The sequence below is a fragment of the Pipistrellus hanaki genome (genome assembly GCF_964339955.1).
Source record: "Pipistrellus hanaki genome assembly, chromosome: 3".
Classification (NCBI taxonomy): domain Eukaryota; kingdom Metazoa; phylum Chordata; class Mammalia; order Chiroptera; family Vespertilionidae; genus Pipistrellus; species Pipistrellus hanaki.
This window is the reverse complement of record NC_140505.1, coordinates 185,540,651-185,564,058: the sequence shown is the minus strand read 5'-3', so window position 1 is coordinate 185,564,058 and position 23,408 is coordinate 185,540,651. Positions and strand designations below refer to the sequence as shown.

Here is a 23,408-nt window from a genome sequence, read left to right as displayed (position 1 = left end):
TGGGAATCGAACCCACACTCTTTAGGAGCACGGGATAACACTCCAACCAAGTGAGCCACCGGCCAGGGCAGAAAGGTTTCTTAACTCGGCAGGTCATAAGGATAGCTAGTGTGAAATCAGGATTTAAAGCCAGGTCTTGTCTGATGCATTTTCTGTGAAAACAAGTCTCTACATTCCAAATTTCCCAAGAGCAGGAATTCTAGGACTATGCTTATTATAAATCCTGTACTATACTAAGTTTTCCACTCCGATGCCTCCTCTCCACCCCAAATCCTGTCACAAAGCTCTAGCTCTGGGCGGGAACTGTGATGCAGTGATGTCTGTCCACAGTAAGAGCCCCACTGCACCGAGGGCTGCACGGTTAGGAGTGATGTCCGGGAAGGGGACGCATTATCTTCTCTCCTTCACACCCACCCTGGGAGGTGGCTATCACTGTCATCCTGATTTCGTGGATGAGGAAACTGAGGATGGGAGAACTTTCCAGAGTCACCTGGCTAGGGGTTTAAACTGAGATCTGACTTCGCAGTGATTCTACCTTTCAGAATCCTCAGAGGACCTGCCCATCAAATACATCGTCTTGGTGGTTCATGTAAGACTCCAGCTGCCTAAAATCCCTAGCGGGCCTGGCTGGTGTGGCTCAGTGGTTGAGAGTCAACCCATGAACCAGAGGTCACTGTTCTACTCCTGGTCAGGGCACATGCCCAGTTGTAGGCTCAATCCCCAGTAGGGGACATGCAGGAGGAAGCCAATCAATGATTCTCTCTCACATTGATGTTTTCCTCCCTCTCTCCCTCTCTCTTCCTCTCCCTGAAATCAATAATAAAAAATATATATATATGAAAACATTTTTTTTTTCAATCCTGAGATAGGCTGACCTGGTCCTCTCGCGTCCTATCCCTCAGGAAGATCTGCTTCTGTTTGGAGATAGACGTCGTCCTGTAGTAGTCCACCAGCTTGTTGAGGGACGGAAACTTCTCTGTCCACAGGAAGTAGTTACCCTTGCTGTCCCTCATGACCTTGAAGTGCTGAACATCCTCCTCGTGCCTAGAGATCAAGGCAGATCCAGACTGTGTGTTACACGGCGACAGTGTCCCTGCCTTCGGGGCGATGGCATCTGGGGATGCCACGCGAGTTCTGTTAGGGCAGGACATGGCGATAGGGAGCTCATCACTAGGCAGGTGGGTTAGGCCAGTCAAGCTCTAGCGGAAAAGGGCGGTTCAGGACACAGGCTGTACAAGAGCAGAAGGTAATGCGTCTTTTGACACTGGAGTCGACCTTTTACAAGAAAAAATGTGCCCAGTGCTTTAAAGACTATGAGGTCAAGGCCTTTCCACTATGTTTATCTGAAATATGGCCACCCCTGAGAAATGTACTATGCTAAGGACTCTGCCAAGACACAGAAAGGAGGGTTTTTTAAAGCCCTTGTTATCTTTCCGTTATCAGAAATACTTTGACCCAGCTCCTTCAAGCCCACAGACTTGCTCTGGAGAGTCAGACCTACCATGAGAAGTGTGTCATGCTTGGTCTCTATCTCTGTCTCTTGGTCTTGGTTTATGTTGTGCATAAATAAGGTTGCAAAGCATTTTGAGCTTTTGGGGAAAGAAGGATCACCTAGAATTGTGGTGTTTTCATTGGAACAGCCTTCAGAGATTGTTTATCCTCATGTCTCCATGTTACGGCTGAGGGTGCCGAGGCTCAGAGGTGGAAGGCCTTGGTCAAGGTCCCACGAGTGAATGGCAAAGCTGAGGCAAGAACCCCGGGTCTCTGACGCCTGCCTGCCACACCATGTATACATGCCAACTCCTTTAGATGGGCATCTTTCAGCACCAGCTGGACTCACAGGGCAGGGGCACATTTGTAGTGGGTTGGAAAGATTGGATTTTATTCATTGTGAAAGGGAGGACTGGACCTTTACTAATAGCTCCAAGTCACTCTCTTTAGAATATCAAGTTTATGTGTGAAATGGACACACATTTCTATCTAAAAATTAACTGATGTTAATACTGCCAATTGCCTGACCCAGCAGAAAATTCAAGAATTTAGAGTGTTGGAGAGTGAAGACACATCTGAAGGATGGAGTTAGTGGTCTGTGCTCAGAGGGGACAGGGATTCTGATCATTTACGTGCTGGGCTCTGCTGTGGGCAGGTGAACCCATGCCGTGAGCTCTGCTGTGGCGGCTCTGGAGTGGTACCAACACTGTGCATCATGGCACGGCCAGTCACAGACGTTTTCTTCCCGTAACATCCCCTGGCTCAGCTCACAGGCCTTACCCCTCACACTGGGGTGAAGAGGAGGGGCTATCCTTGGGGTATGTTATTCATCCACGCCTCTGGCCAAAGACCACAGAGTGAGAAACATTAACCCTTTCACTCTCGTGAGCTGGGAGTGGGGGGATGCCAGGATTATGGTGGAGAGAGCGTGTTCTGGGAGGGGCAGAGAAAAGGCTGAAGTCTAGTGTTTCAGATGCTTATCAAAATGCTAAGTGACAGAACTACAATTAGCTCTTAATTATCTGTGCCCATGACAGAAAGTAAATGTATAAATAAATTAAAAAAATGACTTCGCTCTGGAATGCGTTACCCTACTTTTCGGCAGATGATGAGATCATGATTATGGTAATGATCGCTGTTACAAGGAGCTGCATTGCAGGAGCAGGGGAAGACTCTGGCGGAAGGCAGGGCTGACTGCTTTATAGAATCTACTTCAGTCAAGGAGCTGGAAGTCATAGTTCACGGCTGAAGAGGCCAGAGCCAACTTCATGCACCAGGAGGTGCCCTTCAGTCCGACAACTCACTTGGTCCATTCCATAATCAAGGCTCTTAAGAACTAGGTTAGGCTTGTAAGGTTTATTGATAGAGCAAAATTTCATTAAGAGATGCAACAAGCTTAGAATTTTGAGACATCGCGGCCGAAACTGGTCTGGCTTAATGGATAGAGCGTTGGCTTGGGGACTGAAGGGTCCCGGGTTTGATTCCGGTCAAGGGCATGTACCTTGGTTGCGGGCACATCCCCAGTAGGAGGTGTGCAAGAGGCAGCTGATTGATGACTCTCATCGATGTTTCTAACTCGCTATCTCTCTTCCTCTTTGTACAAAATCAATAAATATATTTAAAAAAAAAAAAAAGAATTGTGAGACATTGCTATTGGCCTGACCTAGAATACATCACTGTCTGGGCTGTGAAAAAGAAAGGAAAATTAAAGAATTTAAGTGAGACTCCAAGGGCAATGCACACAAGCCCAAGCTATTTTTGAGCACTCAAGAGGCACGTGCACAGACAAATCACTGACCCATATGTGTCTGCCCCTCCTACCGAGTCCTTAAAATATCCATTCTTCCTAAATAGTAAAGTGACCTCAGTTTATTAGCTGAGATCGGAGTTTGTACTCAGGCCGCGGGCCTTTCAAAATACACTGAGTGATCCAGACCAGCGTTTCCTGTCAACCGACTCGACAGCAGGCTTCGCCGTGCAGGCTGTCACCCTCCCGTGCTGCATCAGCACGAATGCTTGCACTTTCACACGTGGTCACCACGTCTGAAAAGTGACTGGCAGCCCCGGCCATGCTGACCACACGCAGTGGTGGCTGGGGGCTTCTGAGTGTGGGGCCGCGTCACGCTTGTGCCTGGACTGAGTCACTTCCTCTGGGTGCTGCGCGGGAGGGAGTTTGCTGTTAGTCTCCCACCCCTGCCCGCCTGGGCTCTGCCCGGCTGCCTGCTGTGGGCGCTTGGTGCGGCCATCCTCCACTCCATATGGGCCCCGTGGCAATGACTGGGGGTTTTCATCCCTCTCTGACCCCGCCTCAGACCTCCATCTGCAGTAAAAGGTGACAGTTTAGATCTCAGGAAGAAGGTGGACATTCTCCCCACGTCTTTTCACAAATTCTCATCAAGCACGCACTGGGCACAGGCACTGTTCAAGGCACAGAGATGAGGGAGATAAAAATCCCATCCTTCCGGAAGCTCCTGTGCTAGAGGGGGAGGCGGAGAAATGTATACATGTTTTTGGCCACAAACCAATGTGCTTAGGAGTTACATGCATGTGCCACGGAAGGAAGGGGATAGCATCACGGCCGATAAGATGCCCGGGCCCCTGGCCTCCACGCTCTTGAGCCATAGGTCACGTGCAAGAGGTCACTGCATGGCTTAGAGGCCCGGTCAGGGCGCTGTGGGGATGGCAGTACCTGACGGATATGGAGAAGTCCCCGGGGGAGCTCTGGCTGGCCCGGATGACGAAGAAACCAACCTCCTTGGCCATGAGCGAGTTCTCTGCCTGGTGTCGCGAGAGGCCTTCGTGAAACCATCTACCGGGTGAGAGAAAACCACAGGGTTTTGGTGAGATGCCGGAGCGATAGGAGGGGGAAGTACTGGTAGAGGTGAGATAACCCCAGGGAGAGAGGCTGGGGCAGCAGCAGAGAAAGGAGGGAGAAGGGCCAGGCGCTCTGGAAGCCCAACAAATGTGCGGTGTGTTCAGGCTCAGCGATCCCGTCCCCTCCTGGAGGAGCCCGTCCAGCTCAGAAAACCTGCATCATGGAAACGTGCGGCTGCACCAGAATGGGGCCTCGTGGGGACTGGCTCGGGGAGGGGAGGGGGGCAGGCAGCTCTGCTGGCAGCTGCAGGGGGGAAGCTGTGAGGGAAGAACTCCAGGAACATCCCTGCGCCTGGTGGACAGGGACCCCTGCAAGCACTGGAGGTGGCACCGGGCAGAGCTGGGGAGGGCCTGGGGCTGGGCTCCCAGGCTGAGACCTCGGGGCCAGAAGGAGAGCCGCAGCCCAGGGCCCGCTCTCGCTCAGTGCCCAGCCAAGGCTGCAAGGCATCTTGGAAGCCCTGCACACCACTTGGGAGTGAGTGAGGTCAGCAGCAGCCGGGGAGCCACGTCTACAGAGCGGGCTTCTGGGCCTCAGAAACCCAGGCTGACAAGAACCTTCACTGCGGGAAAGGAGGAACCGAGGAGAGACTGCCCTTTCGAGGGGGCAGCGAGGGTGGCGGCCTCGGAAGGGTCAGGCCGCCCGTCACCTATGGAAAAGGCCACATTCCTAGTATCTTCCCCGTAAGCTATTTGCAGGAAACATCTCTGTCACAAGCCCTTTTGCCCTAAACATTTTCACCGCATAACTAATGGTTACAAGGCAATTTTGCAGTAAAAAAAGTTAAAAGCAAGACAAATAAAAGAACATAAAATTGAAGGGGCTTTATGTGAATATAGCTGAAGTGTGTGCGGCTTCATGGCAGTGCTGCGCAGGTAACGGACTTTATTTTGGGGATCGTCGCTGAGCACGTGTCTTCGTTCTGTGGGAATTGTGGGTTCAGATCTGTGCCCGCATAGGGCCTTGCTTCTCTCCTCCAATCAGTGTGTTTGGACACAAGAGACCCACCTCGGGGGCCCATCTTCCTCCCCTGGAAGAAGTGCTATGTGAAGACCCAGCCACGCCTCCTCTCTCTGCACAGACCGTGCGGAGGGATAGCACTCAGACAGTACAGCAGTGGGAGGAGCTGGGAGAGCTTGTCGTGGAGAAATGAGACAAAGTGACAACTAGCTTAGATGCACTGTGTGTGGAAGCAATTGATCGGTTCATTGATGGAGAAATGAAACCAAACAAACAAACAAAAAAATCAAAATCAAACTGCCAAACGGTTATTTTCTTTTTTATGGCAGTTGATTGATTTGTCAATAAAGAGATGAAACCAAAACAGAGAAAATAACAACTGTCAACCAGTTATTTATCTTTTTTTTGTTGTAAAATTGCCTAAATTCAGCCAATTAGTTATATTGAGAAATGTCTGCAGGAAAATGTCTACAGCCAAGACTCTACCAGGAAGGTACCCAGAACGGAAAGGGCCAAGCACTTCCACAGGCCAGGCCAACAGCGGCTGCCGCCTCCGAGGAGGCCAGACACTCAACCACAGGAAAGTGAACCAGTATTTGCAATCACTCAGTGGGCAAAGGTGGGACTGGGCCCATTGCTCCCAGCTGGCTGCTCTAATTGCTGCCACTGGGAGGCCAGTGTGCGTCCCTTTAAGGTGAATGTCCAGCACTGCGGCTTGGGATGTCTCTGTGACGCCCCCTGAGCTCTCTAGAACCCAGGAATCAGAACAGACGGGGTGGTGGGCGGGATGCCCTATTCCAGGACTGCAGGGGGCAGTGTGTGTGTGTGTGGGGGGGACTCTGAGGGGCTGGAAGCAGAGGGTCTGCTGGTCACTTGCCTAGAGTCCTGCCCAGAGTGTTTGCCACAAGACCTGCAGGGATTTGTGCAGGAAACCTAAGGGGATGGGAACAGGAACGGGACACGCTCCACAGCAGCCACACCTCAAAGGAAAAGTATCAGACGATGCAGCAGGCAATGGGGGGATCGTTTAGAAAATACACATTTGTCCTCCGACTGGAATTCGACAAATGATACTTTGCAAGACTTGCAAAGCTGTCCACACACTACATATTAAATGCGTGGCCAGGGTTTCAATGTTACATTTCATTCCAAAGCCATTCATTCATTCAACAGCTTTTATTCACAAGTACAGGGTCAGCCCTGCGTGGGTAGCTCAGTTGGTTAGAGCATTGTGCTCATATGCCACGGTAGCGGGTTGGATCCCCACTCAGGGCACATACAAGAATCAACCAATGATGCATAAATACGTGGAACAACACATCAATGTCTCTCTCTCTCTCTCTCTCTCTCTCTCTCTCTCTCTCTCTCAAATCAATAATTCAAAAAAGTGCGGGCCCTCTTCTGGGCACTGTGGATAAATGGTGAGCAGAAGGGACAAAACCCCTGCCTTCAGGGACTTTCTATTCTAGGGGCGGGGCGCACAGTAAACAGCAGAGTAGTTCCAATGGGTAGTGTGTCCAGGTGGGTAAGAGCGTGGAGAAGGAACACAGAGAGCAGGGGTGGGGTGTAGGGTGTTTACCATACTGTGCCATCAGGGCCTCACTGGGAAGGCTTTTTCTAAACTAAACGAGCTTGGGAGGATGAGGAGAAAGCAAAGGGGACGGAGGAGCAGTCAGGAGGAAGGATGTCCCAGAGCCAAACGAAGAGGAAGGGAAAAAAATCAAACTGTGCTGAGATAATGGCCAAGAATTGACCACCGGGACTGTATGTAGTTCACTGTGACCTTGATAAAAAGCATTCGCAGGAGCAGAAGGGTTCTAGAGAGAGTGGGAGTGGAGGAGGTAGAGATGATGGATGTAAACAATTCCTTCGAAGAAGTGTAGTGGTAGCTGGAAGGGGATGAGGGACCCAGAGCTTTTTGGTTTGGGTTTTTGGCTGGGGATGGGAGAAATTGCAGTGGGGATTATCAGCAGAGGGAACGAGAGTCGATGTGGGAGAGAGAGGGGAGAATTTTGCTGGAAGCACAGAAGGTTCTTTCCAAGCAGTGCCGGTGCAGTGGCAGGAGGCGGGTGGATGCAGTGAGTCAGGAGCGGGTGGCGTGGAGGGGCTTTTCTGGTGGCTTCCACTGACCCAGGGACCCTGGGCTGAGGGGGCGGGGGCGGAGGCACTGGAGGTTGAGGAGCAGGGCAGGCATGATGCCACCAGAAGATTGGGGGGAGGGGGAGGGCGTGGAGGTCAGTGGTCAGCACTGGTTCGCAGGAGTGTCACTGCACCTCCCCACTTTGGTTTTCTAGTAAACCTTTGCTCGTTGGCTAGTCCCTGCCGCTCAGACAAGATTAGCTTTCTATCTAACCCTTGTGGTCAGTTCTTGAGACAAAACGAGATTCAATCTCAAATTTTCATTTCGTCTTTATGAAGGGAACTTCCCCTTCTCTCCCACTGACTTCTCCTTTTGGTGTGAGCGTGGTTTAAGGCAGGCAGGGAGTGTCCGCGCCTGACTAGGGCCGGAGCTGTTTGGGATCCCCGGTTGGGAGGGAGGGCTGGCTGGCTGGGAGGTAATGGAGTGCTTTGTAGTAGCTGCTCTTGAAGTTCAATGGCCAACAGTGCCCCCAGTGGAATTCTTGGAAACCCTGTGATTACAATTATAGATGATTTTAGTTTATGAACTTTAAACAGGTGGTGGTATAAAATTCAAAGGAGAAGGCAGTGAAATGCAAATCTCCCTCCCACCCCTGGCCTTCAGCTGTGTGGTTCCCTCTCAAGGCAACCATTTTTGACAGCCTCCTGGTGTGCGTGGATAATTTTAGTGACTACCGAGCAGTAAGGGGAGTGTGTGTGGGTAGGCCCGTCTCAGCAGGCTGGAAATACTTACTCAGGAAACTGGATGTCTATAAAATTCTTGGGCACGTATCCTTCTTGGCTCCCAAGCTCTGCCTTGAACCACTCCTCTTGGTTACTTAAGATCTACATGGAAGAGAAGGAAGGACAAAGACACTGTAGGGAGGACACCGAGAAGCAAAGGAAAGGGGCTGCGGGGTGAAGAATGCTCTTTTATTTTAGGTTTAGAGAAAATAAAGCAAAGAAAGCACACAGCTGCCCTAGAGGGGGAGCCGCAGAGCTATCTTTGGGGTTTAGCCTTTCTTTACCTCCGGCTATTTCTGTCCTTGAGTGCCACCTACATAGGTGCCCCCACCATGGCCTGGCCTCCCAGACTCAGCACTCAGGGGCTTCCCAGAACCCCTTTCTCTTTCTAGTTTGGAAATCCATGTGCCCCAGACCTTAGCACCTCAGCTCATTGTCTGGGCTGACGGTAAGAAGGCAAGAGTGACTGCTCCATAATTTTTTTCTGTGTCAGGTAACCAAGATCATTTTAAAAATTTAATTTGCTCCATTTTTCTTTTGGAAACAAGCAGATTAAAACATAAATATCCAAGTGGGGCCAGCTTTGAGAACAGTAACTCTTTGTGTTCACACGCCATGTGGTTCACAAACAATTTGGGCAGAAGTCAAGATATCTAGAATGCCTTTTTAAAACTTGCTTTTATTTTATTTATTTTATTTGCAATCACATGTATTCTTGATACATATCTTAGCATCAAGACTATATAAAGACTTCTCAAAATACAACGGTAAAAAAGCCCAAACAATCCAAATAAAAAAGAACAAAAGACATGACAGGCAGCCATTTCATTAAAGAGAATATACAGATGGCAAGGAAGCACATGAAAAGGTGTTCAATATTATTAGTCATTAGAGAAACACAAATTATTGTAAGATGACAATGAGTTATCACCACACACCTATCAGAATGGCGAAAATAAAAAGCGAAGGTAGCACCAAAGACTGCCCTGGATGCAGAGAACTGGACACTCCCACATTGTTGGTGGGAATTAAACTCGCTGTTAGAGCCAGGTCACAGGTCAAACCAGAAGTCCTGCCTCGCTATGCCATGGTCCTCCCTTGACTGTGATCCCAAATGTTATCACCTACTGCGATTACACATGTGGCTGGCCTGCCTTGGCTCTATGTAACCTTTGGTTATTTTAGGAAATGTTTCACCATTAAAAGACAATTATTTGCCCACAGCTCCCCTCTGAGAACGTTTCTGTAGTATGTGGCATAGACTTGAACAATAATTCAAAACGAAGATGGCAGAGAAAGAAGGTGGGAAGAACCCTGATGATGCCATTGAGCCATGGGATCAGCCACCCAGGAGCCCGCCTACTTCTGGACTTTGGATGAGAATTAATAAATCTTTAACAATTTTTAGTTTCTGTTTCTTGTAGCTAAGAGTGTGTTAACTGATAGGAGTGCTGTGATGAAAGGGAGAGCAGAGGGCAGATCGGAAAGGCTATCTGGAGGAGGAGACATCTGGGCTGTCTAGGCAATGACAGGAGCTCCCAGGAGAAGTCTGATGTCCAAAGAACCACTTCCGGGATATGTGAAAGTGCAGTGCATTCTGGGAGTGAATGCCTCACTCTGGTGGGAGTTTAGATTGTTGTCCAGAGATAGGGAGAGGGGAAACCAGACACCCGGCTTCATGGCCCATGTTGACAGTTTGAATTTTTTATCTTGACATTTATGGGAACCATTGAAGGATGAGCCATTAAAGCAGGGACATAACACAGTGAGAATGAGAGAGAAGAAAGAGCGCAGAGATCGCGAGGAGGGGGAAAGTCGGGGAAGGAACTGCAGGAAGGCTACTGCAGACATCCAGGCGAGAGACGGAGGGATCTGGCCTAAGAAGAGCTGAGACACATTTTAGAGGAATCAGGAAGCAAAATGGGCAAGATTTCATGACTGCTTGTGGAGCGAAGGGAGAATGGGGATTCTGGGAAGGATTTCTGGCTGGGGAGGCTGAGTGGGTGGTGATGCCTTCACTAAAATAGAAAACACAGGAGGAGGAGCAGGTCTGAGGGGAACACATGGGCCTCAGCGTGTGGGTGAGCCAGGTTGCCTCCGGGATGTCTGAGGAGAAGAGCTTGGGGAGCAGTGGGAGACACGTGTCTGGACTCAGCAGCGGGGTCGGGATGCTAGATTCGCCGGAAAGTGGGTGGAGTTGCGGCCATAGGTCCCCTGCATTTCTCTGTCCCAGAGACAAACAGAGAATTAAAGGGAGCTAATTGATTGAGAAGCGACGATGGCCTCTTTCTACTGTCCCTCCTGAGGTGGAGGGAAGGGGACAGCACGTTGAGTTTGGAATGAGAAGACCTTCTAGCTTGGCCCGGCACTCGCTGCGTGACCTTTGGCAAGACAACTGACCATCCGAAATGCGGGGACGGAAACCTAGGCTCATGCCTTGATGTGAAGATCAGAGGAGCCCTGTACCCGGACTTCCTTCAGAAGGAGCATGCTGATTTTCAAAAATATAATTCTGTAAAATGTGATTTCTTATGAGGGAGGACTCCAGCTCTGAAGGACACAGAGGGTTTTGTAAGTTCTTGAACGCGTTCTGTATGTATGTCTTGAGTTTAATCATTTGTTATGAAGAAACAAAAGTGTCCCCTAACTAAGTGCTAGAATTGCCGAGAAAAGAAAACGTGACAGTTTCTTACACCAAATGTGGCTACGCTGTCACTGGGAACGTGCGGTGTGTGTATGCGGAGGGGGCGGGGAGCAGAAAACTAGGTCAGAAGAAGGAGGATCCACATACAGGCACGAGGGCGGTGTGAGGACGGTTCACGCAGGCCGTGTCCCCGGGTCTACGGTTCCAGAATTCCCTTCTCCAGTCTCATGGCAATTTGGAGTTTGGCCTGCGTGGCCAATGCCAAACAGGAGAGTGGGCAGGGATGAGGTGAAAGAGGCCATTTGGAAACTGGCTCTCCACGGGAGGAACCACATTCTGTGCTTAGTTCTCTGACCTGAAACTAGCTGTCATTTTAGTAATCGTGGCTCACACCCACCCACCTCCCCAGCGACTGCTGCCGGCCCCTTCTCCCCACCACCTGGCGTTCGGTCTGCCTGAGGCTGTGTCCACGGGAGGTGACTTTACAGCCTGTTTTTGGTGTCTAGAAGACAAAGTTTAAAAAAAAAAAAAAGTCCATTTTCTGCAAAGAAGAGTATTTGGGGGAAGGTGGTTTCCTCCTGCCGTGGCGGGGCCCCAGGTTTCCTGTGCTCATCTCTCCATCTCCTCGGTCCCCCCATCTCTGTCCCCGTCACGGAAGCCTGAGCGAGGAGCTCGGCCTGAGCACAGGAGGTCTGATGCCCCACTTCACCGTGTCTTCGCTCTCATGACGCTGCCCACAGGACACACTGCTGGCTCCGCGGCCTGACACTGGGAAGAGGACGAGATGTACGGTTGGGAGAATTTTAAAACTGGATGGAATTACTGCTCTTAGAGGCAGAGCAGAAATGTGAAATACTGAAGTAAATGACGCCGGATCAAATTAGAGCTTTTAGGCTGCTGTTTTAGTAGGAAGAATTGGGGTCGGATTAGATGTGCTACAGAACGGACAGACAGACTGACAAGTTCAACTGGCGCTGTGTAGCTGCAGGTCCGAGGTTTGACGCAAACACAAAACACCTGGCGCCCAGCTTTTCAAATGCTCCTCTCACAGCAGAAGCGGGCTCAGGCCACCTGGCAGGAGTTCTCTGTTCACCATTCTGCCACCAGCATCTAGTGGGCACCTGCTGTTTGCACAGAGGTGCTGGGAAAGCAGAGGTGAATAAGCTGGGCCTTCGCCCTGCCTGGGGACTCACAGGGGTGGCTTGGTGGCGAGCTGGGCAGGCCTTTTTTGTACCCTCTAATGCAAACGTCTGTTCAGCCTTTTATTTAGCTCTAAAGGCCAAACACAAAAGAGCATCCCGGGAGGGAGCTGAGAGTCTGTCCAGAAATGGCTTTGAAAACAATGGTGAGGCTCCCAGGCGTTACTCGGCTCCGGGGGGAAGGCACGGGCTTTGGGGCCATATGCAGAGGGTCCCACAGGCAGGGCCCCTCACCCCCGCGCGGCAGACACGCTGAGAAGCTCGGCCAGAAAGCCCCGCTGCTTTTCTCTTCACTGCACAGCTGCAATGGGCAGAGTTTAAAAAGAAAGAGGAGTCTGACCTTCTGATGGAGTTCCACACGAGCCTGCAGAAACGCAATCCAGCCATTCAAGAGCACCTGTTTGGGGCCGTGATTTGTACTAGATGCTGGGAAGATGCAAAGACGGCATGGCTCTGCTCCCAGTGAGCTCACAGACGCGGGGAGGGGTCAATCATCCGTTCACTTACCACCTACTAGGGAGGGTCACCTTTCTGTTGTTCTAAACGCTGAGGCAGACCCAGCCCCCGCCCTCACGGAGCTTTGTTCTGTGGCCAACACACTAATGGCCATCAGATCCCACGGGGCAAGGACAGCAACCCGAGGTGCATGAACAGGCACATCAGAGCACGGGCGCTCGGCCTGCCCATAAATAACTGTCATGTAGGCAGGACCATAAATGCCTTGAACAAAGTGCCTGGGAAATGCTGTGGAATCGCTGAAGAGGGAGTACTTACCATTGGTAATTTTCCAGGGCAGTAGGAAGCGGGAGGATTGGTGAGGGTTCTGGGGCAGAGTGGTCAAGTGTGTGTGTGTAGGAGAAGGGCATTTGGAGGATGGGGAGAGCATGAGAAAGAGTGGTGTGTAGTGTGTCCTGCGCGGGGGGAGGGGAGGCATTAGCACACAGAGATGTGTGTGCGTGTGTGTGTGTGTGTGTGTGTGTGTGTGAGCATGATGAAGCTGGGGCCAGACGGCTTAGATTTCAACCAATTGGTAATGGGGGACCAATGAATGCTTTTGAACAAGGAAGCGACATGATCTGATCTGTCTTCCAGAAAGATCTCTCCGGGACTGGTGTAGAGGATGATTGAAGGAGGAAGATACAGGAGGTGATGAGGTCAGTTAGGGGGCTGTGGCCATAGTCTGAACAGGCAGAGGCAGCAGGAATGAGTAATATGAACAATACGGTGGCCACTCACTGAGCATCCGCTTTGGGATGGGACCATTACCTCTAATCTGTCCCACAACCTGCAAAACAGATATGGCGCCCACCTAGAGAAGACACTGAGTCTCAGCGGGCAAGTGACTGGCCCAGACCGCACAGCTAGTAAGCTGGATTCAAACACAGATTTATCTGTGTCCAAAGCCCATGCTCCTTTTGACTGCATCGGCTCCTCTCTAGCAAAGAAGGGGATTGCTTGAGAAATATCATCGAAGAAAAGGATTCAGAGCAGAGGACAGTGCTTGCAAGTCAGACAGAACTCTATTCAGATCCAGGAGAGGGAGTTAGCAGTGTCACACCCCACAGGCATCATAGTAGGATCATTATATCCTATAAAAGGACATCGCTGGTAGATTTTAAGAAAGTGTTGGGGGTGAAAGTCAGATTCCAGGGTTTCCGTGGAATGAATGGGAGTAGAAGCACCAGCATAGAGAATCCATCCCAGTATTGGCAGCAAAAGAGAGGTAGGAAATTGGAAGCTGGATTGAGAAACAGAGTTAAGGGAAGTGTGTGTTTTTTCCTTTAAACTTTTCTGGAGAATAGGGAAATTTTAAACAAGATATTAAGCTCTATTTGCAATGAGAGATGAGTCATATGTTCACAATACCCATGGGTAAGGGAGAGATTGCTCACCAGGTGGCAGACCCTTCTGTGACCTTGATAAGATCCCAAAGAATTGAAGGTCGCTTTTTCCTGAGTCAGCAGTCAAAGGGCATTTTAACCTTGAAAATCTCTAACATCGAAGGCACATTTTTTTGCAACCACCTTACTTGCAAGGTGAGAACAGCCAGAGGACAAATATTGGGGGTGTTCAAGTTGCGAACCAAGTCATCCTACCTGGCTTGCGCTCCACAGACACTTTCTGAGTCACCTCTCCTGTACCGACACGTGTCTTTCCATAACAAGCATGATCTTAGCGGTGCGACAATGGTGGCCTCCGTGCTGCTGGGAGCCAGATCACCAGCCGAGGCCAGGCATGGAGATACTGGCACCTCAGACTCCCCAGCGGCCTCTGAAGACCACCTTTACTCTTTTGCACACAACAGGGGCTAAGACGCACAGTCTGCCAGTGTGAGGCGTGGCATTTGGAAGAGGTCCAAGGCCCCTTCAGCTTTGCGAGTGGCCGCTACAGCTCCAGTGCAGGCTGGGTGTGCGTGGCCTTGGTGGAGTCCTGTTTCCGCCTACACCCTCATCTTGTAGCCCCAACCCGCTGAGTCTCACAATGTGCACAGAATCCCACATAGGCTTGCTCCTTTCGGAGCCTCAGCAAACAGCCCAACTCACCTTCATGACATCCTCACACCTGCTGTGGCCACAGTGGCTACAAACCACCTTTCACGGTGGGACCGCTTCCTCCCTCACCTGTGCTCCCCGAGCTCTTGGGTAAGAGCATCTACAACAGCCCTTCGGATGGATTGGTTTCCCCTCCAGAGACAACAGGCGCCTCAGGACAAGGATGGTGCCTTATGCCAACCACACTTCTATCCCCTGGGCTGGTAGCTGGCACCCAGGTGCTCAGAAGGAACCCTTTGGATTGAGGTGAATGTCTGTTTTGGAAAGGAACCATGTGTAATTCTTTAGAGACAAAGGTACGCATAGTTATTTTAAGTCAGTGGCCGGACAAGAGTAACCTGAACTCCCCAGGGCACCCCCGGGCCTCCAATCACCTACCTTCAGAGTGTCTCCAGCACGAAAGCTCAGCTCATCCTCGCCCGAGGCGGCGAAATCAAACTTGGCGATGGCTTCCATGTTGGGAGGAGAAGCTGGAAGAAAAGGAACGTGGTCATTGTGCCTTCTGCCGGGAGAAGGGCAGCAGCGCACATGGTGCTGGGCAGCAGTCTGAGCAGTGGGTAGGCAAGTGGTCCACTGTCTCAGGCTGGAGGGTGAGGCGCAGGCGTACTGTGGAGACTTGTTTTTGAGAGGAGTCCTGCTGGAGCCCTGGGGGCCTGCTTCCTGGCATCCCTCTCTGAATCCCCGGATGCCAGGAGCAGGAAGTGAAAGCCAGAGACTGACTCTCTCTTCATCTCCCTTTGCCCGGCCCGGCCTGTCACCATTTCTGGGCATCTCCATTTCCGGTTCACAGGAAAGGAGACTCGTGATCATCTCTAACCTGAGGCCTGAGGGCCTGAAAGACTTTTCTTTAAACACAGTCTTTAAATGTGCCTTCAGTGTTAGACCTTTTCAAGGTCAAAATGCCCTTTCCTGCTGACTCAGGAAAAAGCGACCTTCAATTTTTTGGGGTCTTATCAAGGTCACAGAAGGGTCTGCCACCTGGTGAGCAATCTCTCCCTTACCCATGGGGATTGTGAACATATGACTCATCTCTCATTGCAAATAGAGCTTAATATCTTGTTTAAAATTTCCCTATTCTCCAGAAAAGTTAAAAGGGAAAAACACACACTTCCCTCAACTCCGTTTCTCAATCTAGCTTCTAATTTCCTGCCTCTCTTTTGCTGCCAATACCGGGATGGATTCTCTATGCTGTCCGAGGCGACCCTTGGCAGCTATATCTTACCAGGTGGTGTGAATTAGACAGATGCCATGGCATCTTTACATCTGAATCATTTAAGAGAATTAGACAGTGCTGGCCAGTGGGGACCATCAGGTCCTTCTGTATGTTTGAGAGTAGAAAGCTTTCTGGTTTTAGAGTTGGGAGACTCGATTAGTCAGCTTCCTAATTTATGTTATTAATATTGTGTAAGCCAAATACATTTGGAAAATTTTCATTTTAGTACTTCTGAGTTGAGTTAAAATATTGACCCCTCTTAGTAACAGATGAAACCTGTGTAGAGAGAAATAGGTCAGCCTACAAATGAAATAGAGGTTTTTGTTTTTGTTTTTTTGTTCTAGGAGAGTGGGGATGTAATAGGGAGCTGAGACCTGATTTTGTTGGTGAATGGTTGCAAGTAACTAGCCTCTTGGAGTCTCAGTTTCTTCGTCTGTAAAATGGGGTCATAATATTCAACTACCCTGTTTCCCCGAAAATAAGACAGTGTCTTATATTAATTTTTTCTCCCAAAGTTGCGCTAGGTCTTATTTTCAGGGGACGTTTTATCTTTCTATGTGCTAGGTCTTATTTTTGGAGGATGTCTTATTTTCAGGGAAACACAATAGTAAGAGGGTGCAATTAAACTAAATAGATGCAAAACGTTATAGAAGGTAAAGCTAAGTAGCATTTTTGTTTTAAAATAATCTGATGGGATGAATTTCTCCTCAGCAAAGGTAAGCTGGCTAACAGCAGCACAAGTTTCTTCTCATCTCCCCCGTCTCCTAGAACTTTTCTCATTGAAATTTGGTATTTATTCTCTGTGACCCTCAAACCCTTTGGTCCTCTGCTAAGATGGCTTACTGTCAGGGCAGTCTTGAAAGCTGTTGTTTGGTATTATGTTTTGCAAGATTTGCCCAAATCTGAAACCCTTTAGGTTAGTAACACTCAAACTTAATTGACTTTCGGTGACCAGTAAACTGGGACCAGCAAACTGTGCCCTTAGTGGAGGTTTCGGCCTAAGTGACAAGACTTGGGTAAATAAGGAAGAAAGGCCACCCGGGTGGGAGGTGCAGCGGCCGAGATCAGGGGATTGGAGCCATTGCTTCTGAATTTAGTTAAAACATTGACCCTCCTAGTAACAGAGGAGACCTGTGTAGTGGTGACAGCAAGGGACTCATCTCTTTGATTTGCCACATTTGCTTGGCCGTCTAAAGGTAATTTGTAGAGATGAATATTACCCATCCCAAAGAAAGATATTAAGCAAGACATATTTCAGGAGCCAAAGTAAAATGTCACTGCTGTCTGAGCCCTATCACACATCAAAATGATTCTGAAAGCGCAAGGAAAAAGTATACTCTTTGTACACTTTCTTCAAGATCTGTCTATCTAAGGCACATTAAAATTCTTGTGACCTAGGATGACCTACTCAACGGGAAGGCCTATTCTGCCCTCCACAGTGAGAGCTAAATGCCTTTGATGGTTTGATTCACTCCATTACATTAACATCCAAAGCTTCCCCTAATTAGGCCTTGCCTCTAGTTGGCACCGCATTAAGATGTGGTGTCTGAGGGTCACCCTCATAGTATCAACAGTGGACACTGGCCACTTCAGGAGATCAAGTGTCAGGTGAATGGTCCTGAAAACCAAGATCCCATTTCCATGCAAATTTCCCTTAATGAGCAGGATGGAGACCGGGGGAGTGCAAATGCTCAACATATTAGAAAGCCACATAAATTAGAGATGAAAGGAATATTCAAGGCCTGCTCTAGATGTGACCTTGAGCTTGGGAAGAGCTTTCCTCCATGACATGGAACTCCGATTACGCCCTGGGTCTGGGCTGGCTGTAAGTCACTTCAGAGAGAGAGAGAGGCTGAGGTGGAAGCAGAATTGCCTCTGAATAGGGGCACTTTTCTCCTCCCCCCACGAGGCAGGTGGCTGGCTTTCAACGACGCAGCCGCATCACATCGCTCCCCCGCTTATAATATTAATCCTGGCTCAGAGAACCCAATTAAGTAGGCCCGCTCTTCATGAAATCGCTTTGAAAAAATTTGTTTGCATCCCATTTCCATTTGTGAAATGGAATCTGTTCAGCTGCTGTTCGGTAGGAGGAAGCTGTTCATGGGGGAGTGAGGTATGCTTTGTTTTGGTTCAAATCGCAGAGCTTTGCAAACTCTTCCCTTGATTTTACCATTCTCTGCCTCCCTAAGGGCAGAGGATGGCACGTGTGCCACCCCTGGAGGCCGGTCTCCTGTGTGAGCATAGAAATGCCTAACAATGTATCTCTCATTCCTCAATAGCCATTTGTTTTAATTTAATTTGGGAAAGTTTAAAATTGCCACGAGGGAAGAATAAAACTGAATTAATGTAGTTTATTCAATATTTATCTGTTTGGTTTATAATCTGTACCCACTACCACTGCATACTGCATCTGGGAAACTATATCTATGAATATATGATAAAATATGGTAGCAACACTTTTGAGATAGAAAAGAGGAGAGAGAAAGATGAGAGAGAGGGGATGGGGAGAGAGAGAGAGAGGAATATGAAGGGGGAAAGAGAAGCGGTTTCTAGAATTAGAATTCCAGAGTGCAATGCCTTCTCCATGCTGTCTGCAGTAACAGTGCCAGTGACCTCACAGGGAGCAGAAGACAGAGCCACCCTTCAGAGGGCCTCCCAGCTGGATTAAGAGTGCTTTTCCTGCCAGTGACCAGCTTTAGAAATGGCTGCAATGCTATCTGCCATACAGTGTGCCTGAGAAGTGACAGCTTCCAGGGGCAGGCAAGCCCCCTCCAGCAGCCTCCCCCTGCCCACCCCAACCCGGCGACAATGCCATTTATCCAGGAATCCTACCTCTAAGCCTCCTGTCCCTGCTGCGCCCTCTGCTTCTCCCAGCCCTCCGCATCTGCCTCACTCCCCCTTCACTAATGGCAGGGAACAGCCATTAGCAGCCCCGCGACACAGATCCGCCTCACCACGGGGCAGCACCGCACAGGACTCCACGCACGAGTTTCTCTGCCCTTGCACCTCCATCCAAGCTTCTTTTACCACCAAAGAACCCGAGAAAGTATTCAGACTGAACACCAGGAATGCTTCTCTACGTCTGAAATAGTCACCACAGAGAGTGGAAACAAAAGCCAGGAGACAGTGCTGTGACAGACCCATCCGTAACTGATGTCAGTTAGCTACATACGAATACCTGTCACACATCATGGCAACACACAGAGCAATTCTGGCGAAATGTAGCTGATGAAGCATCTCATCTTCTGTAATTTCGAATACTGCTCTAACAACAAAGTCACGTGATGCCAAATTAATTGGATTTTGCAAGAAGAGCTCTTGCAGCTAAACTCTCAGCCTTTCCCCTCCGTCCTTCAGCAACTTAGTGTCTGGAGCCATTAAGAATTTGTTTTTTTAATCCAGAAGGCATACAGAAATCTTTTCAAATTTTTTATCTGATTTGTTCATGCAGATGTAGTTTTATCAAAAGACCTTATTTCACCTTAAGATATTTGTTGCACTGTGACCTCTGTGCACTGCTGTGCTTAGAAATGTCTAGTTCAGTTCATTAAAAGCTGTAAAACCAATCTATATCATGTACCAAACTGATTGAAGGTAGATCTACATGTTTATTCAGAAGAAAATCCTTAATTGAAAGCCAGAATAAGTGGATGTGTTCAGAAACACATGGTTACCATCAAAATGGTAAGAAACCTCTAAAAAGATTTCAGCTCCTCATATGATAGCTATGAATAGTCAAGGTTTCTGTTTTATGCGGCTCTTAACAAGAGCAATTGTGTAACACCAGAAAGCTGTCTGGACTCAGGCTCAAGGTCCATGAGCGAGGGAGCGGGTCCTAAAGGGAATCAGTGACCCCACTTCCTATTTTCCTGGGGAGAGTTCTAATTTGAAGATCATATGACTTGCCCCAGTTGATACTGTGATTCAGTTAAGACAATGCCTTGGGGGGGGGGGGGCGGGAGGGAAAGGGAGAAACACTGCTCTTTCTAAGACTCTTAAACAACATGGGGATTAGGGGTGCTGACGCCCCAGCTGAAAATCTGCATATAGCTTTTGACTTCTCGTAAGTGTAGCCATAGCTTTTGACTTCTCGTAAGTGTAGCCGTCCCTCAGTGTCCATGGGGGATTGGTTCCAGGACCTCCACAGATGCCAAATCTGAGGTTGCTCAAGTCTCCTAGGTCAGCACATACAGTAGGCCCTCCACTTCCATGGTCCCCTCATGTGTCAAAAACGGTACAGACATTTACTGAAAACAAACAAACAAATAAACAAAAACCCCCATAAAACAAAAACTCACGTATAAGTAAACTGGCATAGTTCAAACCCGTGCTGTTCAAGGATCAACTGTATTGCTTGTAGCATATTTATCAGGACATTAGCAACAAATATAATTTTTATGAATTTATCTTGTGCATCAAATAAAGTGGTAGAATAGTGAGGCGTTAACACAGAACAGTGAGGAGCTAACGTTTTAGGTTTTGGGCTGTAGCTACCAAGAGGAGCTTAGCTAAAAGTGTGAAGTTGGACCAGCCACTGGACTTCACTTAAGGCAGACACTGGAAGCCACAGCCTTTTTATTCCTCAGGCAAAGCCCCTCCTGGAGACAGAGCATTTGCTGCCCTCAGGAACTGATGGGTCAGCTCAAGGACTTTCCAGAAACAGGGAGCCTTACCCCGCCAGGAAAAACTGTAGCCAAGCCTCACTGTACACAATAGCTCTGCTCTAGAAAAGTTATTATGAAAAGAGTATTCGTAAATGAACCATATTAGCATACATATGGAAGCTCATTCCATAAAAGAACCCCCGTGGTGAATCCTTTTACAAAGTGCAAAGGAAAATTTGTTATGCAAATCACTACCCTTTAATTTACCTCTTTTGAAGTCTGGATGAGCTTTACAACTTGAACACACACCTGTATAACCTGTGAGGCTCCTCACACCCTGGGTTAAATCAATATTCGTTTTCCCTCTTCTTAATTCTCAAAACCCTTTTTAAAAACCTCTCCTATTGATATATAGCTTTTCCCTTTGGAGTATAGACTGGGAGTCGGCAAACGGTTTCTGTAAGGGCCAGAGAGTAGATATTTTTGGCTTTGTCTCCGTAAGGTCTCTACCATAACCACTCCGCTGTGCTGCTGCAGCCTGGAAGGCATCCAGGGGAAGAGTGAGGGAATGGGCGAAGCTGGATTCCAATAAAACGGTATCTATGAACGCTCAGATTCGAATAATACACGCCACAAAGTATGATTGCTCTTCTGATTTTCCCACAACCATTTAAAAATGTAAAAACCATCTTAGCTCGTTCTCAAAATGATGTGATGGGTTGATTTGGCCTACTGGCGACAGTTTGCCAATCAGTGGCATAAACGTTTATATTCATCTCCTGTCTCTCCTCAACGTTTGTAAACTTGAGGAGAAAGGCTGTAGATTAGTAGACAAAGGGTAGGCTTAGGAGTTGATGGGTTTGGATTTGAATCTTGGATGTGCCATTTACTTCTCAAGTCCCCTGTTTCTTCATCCATAAGACGGCAGTAACTACACTTACTTCGTGGGGTCGTGTGTTGTGTGTTCATGTATATAAAGACCTTGGCACATAGTAGGTTTCCAACAAATGCTAATAGAAGCTACTGCTGTTATTTACTCTTAGATTCCCTACAATACCTAACCAGTGCATAGTGGGCACTTAATACATGTTTGCTGAGTGAATAAAAACATGATAAATTATCTGCCATCAGAGGTACAACTGTCATTGATTTCCTAGGGAAAGGGACAGCAGATAAGATCCATTTACAAAGATAAATTAATTTCCCACTCAAAGGTGCCCTGACTTCTCAGCAAATGCAGCCAGAGATAAAGAAACACACACCCACACTAAAGGTCTGGTTTCTTCAGTCCAATAGAGGGCAATGGTGCACCCCAAACCGGCGATTCCATCTGCTAACTTCTCTTTGTATGTGAGTCCCTTTTTCTAGACAGGTTTCCCAATTAGGCTCATTGTCTTTTATGCATTTGAAGCATATAAACTTTAACATTTCAAAGAGTCTAAAGCCCATAAAATACAGAATTGCTTAGATGGAAAAGAATTCAAAGCCATCTGCTCCTATGTTTCCTGATGCTTAAATTTCCCCTGAGTTTCCAGAAAAGGTGGTCCCTGTTCATGTCAAAGTGACTGGTTCCTTGCTCCTGCTTTTGACTCTAAGTTAATGGTTTGTGTTGAAACCCCTCTTAGTTATTTTCAGGGCCCTGTTCCTCTGTCCAATGGCCAGTAAAAGGGGATTAAACTGAGGCAGAAAGGCTCCAGTCCCACCTGTAGGGTTCAGATAAAAAAACAGAAACATATAATAGGTTTCAACATAAATCATTAACCTTGAAAATTCATAAGCATAGGACGAACAACTACCTATTGTTCACCTGTCAGCCGCTGCTTAAATAGTCTTCTCCAGACCCAAACAAATCTGTTCTGGAAAAGAAGAGAAGCAAAAGGCTGAGGCTGGCCAAGAGATCGAGGGCTGGCCTTTTCTCAGTGTGAGTTCTCATCTGACAACAGTTTTGCTCTATTCTAACCCAGCAGAATCACTGCTTACAGGAGAACTCTTAATCAGTGGGCCAAGCTGGAAATGTTAACCTTCTGCCTGAATGTCTAACAAGGCTTACATATATACATATATGTATTTTTTACTGTGCTTACTCTTGAATTATCTCTAACACATCCTCTAAAATAGAGACCTTCAAATCCTTTTCTAGTAAGACCCTCCTTCTGGGTTCTCTGGGGACTCAGCTCCTGGGCCAAGTGCAGAGGGTGAGGTGGGGGCTGAATCATGGCAGTAGCAACCCAGCTTGCAGGTAGCCATGAACTTGGGAGTGGCCTTTAGGGGTCTCTGCTTTAAACCATTTCCAACCAATTGTTCCTGTTCTTATCTGGATCTCCCAAGTCAAAGATAAGACCATTTCTTTTGGGGCTCAGGATCCCCGGGGCATAAACGGCCTTCTCAAGAGGACCCGGACTGTTTCCACAGATGCTCTCTTCATGGGATCTAAACATTTCTGATTTCATAGCAACCAGAGTGAGTCAAGACAAGCGAAACATACCCCGCCACACCATCTTTGGTTGGTGGCTGCGATTTCAGTACCCTCGGAGAGCCTGAATGATCTCTGAATGCATACTAATCTGGCCACTCTGTGTGTGTGTGTGTGTGTGTGTGTGTGTGTGTGTGTGTGTGTGTACTGGGGGCCCAGTGCATGAATTTGTGCATGGGTGGAGTACGGCCAGCCTGGCCAGAGGGAGGGGACATGGGCAATCGGCTTGCCTACCTGCTGGTCAAACTCCTGGTCTAGGGGACAATTTGCATATTAGCCTTTTATTACATAGAATGTACACTGAGTGGCCAGATTATTATGCATTCAGAGATCATTCAGTGTATGCTTTTATGCACACAAGACATTCTTACTTTCCTCGTTCCCTGGTGACTCCTTATTTCCCCTCCAAAATTGCAGGAAAGCATAAGTCCCCTTGCTTGACAACAGGGTGAACCCAGGGAACTGGAGGGGCCCTCCGAACCCTGACTGAGAACAGCAAGCAGTTCCTGGAGGCTGATCTGCTGATGCCAGTGGTGGA

At 48.5% G+C, this 23,408-nt stretch overlaps 1 protein-coding gene across 1 annotated transcript in view; it reads right to left on the bottom strand.

Annotated features, from left to right (window-relative positions):
- The window catches only part of GRAP2 (GRB2 related adaptor protein 2), a 64,188-nt gene that overhangs the window by 4,617 nt on the left and 36,163 nt on the right, over positions 1–23,408 (bottom strand). The window contains exons 2-5 of the mRNA XM_084879128.1: positions 14,959–15,050; positions 8,196–8,287; positions 4,181–4,300; positions 876–1,044 (exon numbers count right to left, since the gene is read on the bottom strand). Coding sequence (XP_084735254.1) covers positions 876–1,044; positions 4,181–4,300; positions 8,196–8,287; positions 14,959–15,036 — 459 coding nt within the window. The 5' untranslated portion in view covers positions 15,037–15,050. The remainder of the gene's footprint in view (positions 1–875; positions 1,045–4,180; positions 4,301–8,195; positions 8,288–14,958; positions 15,051–23,408) is intronic.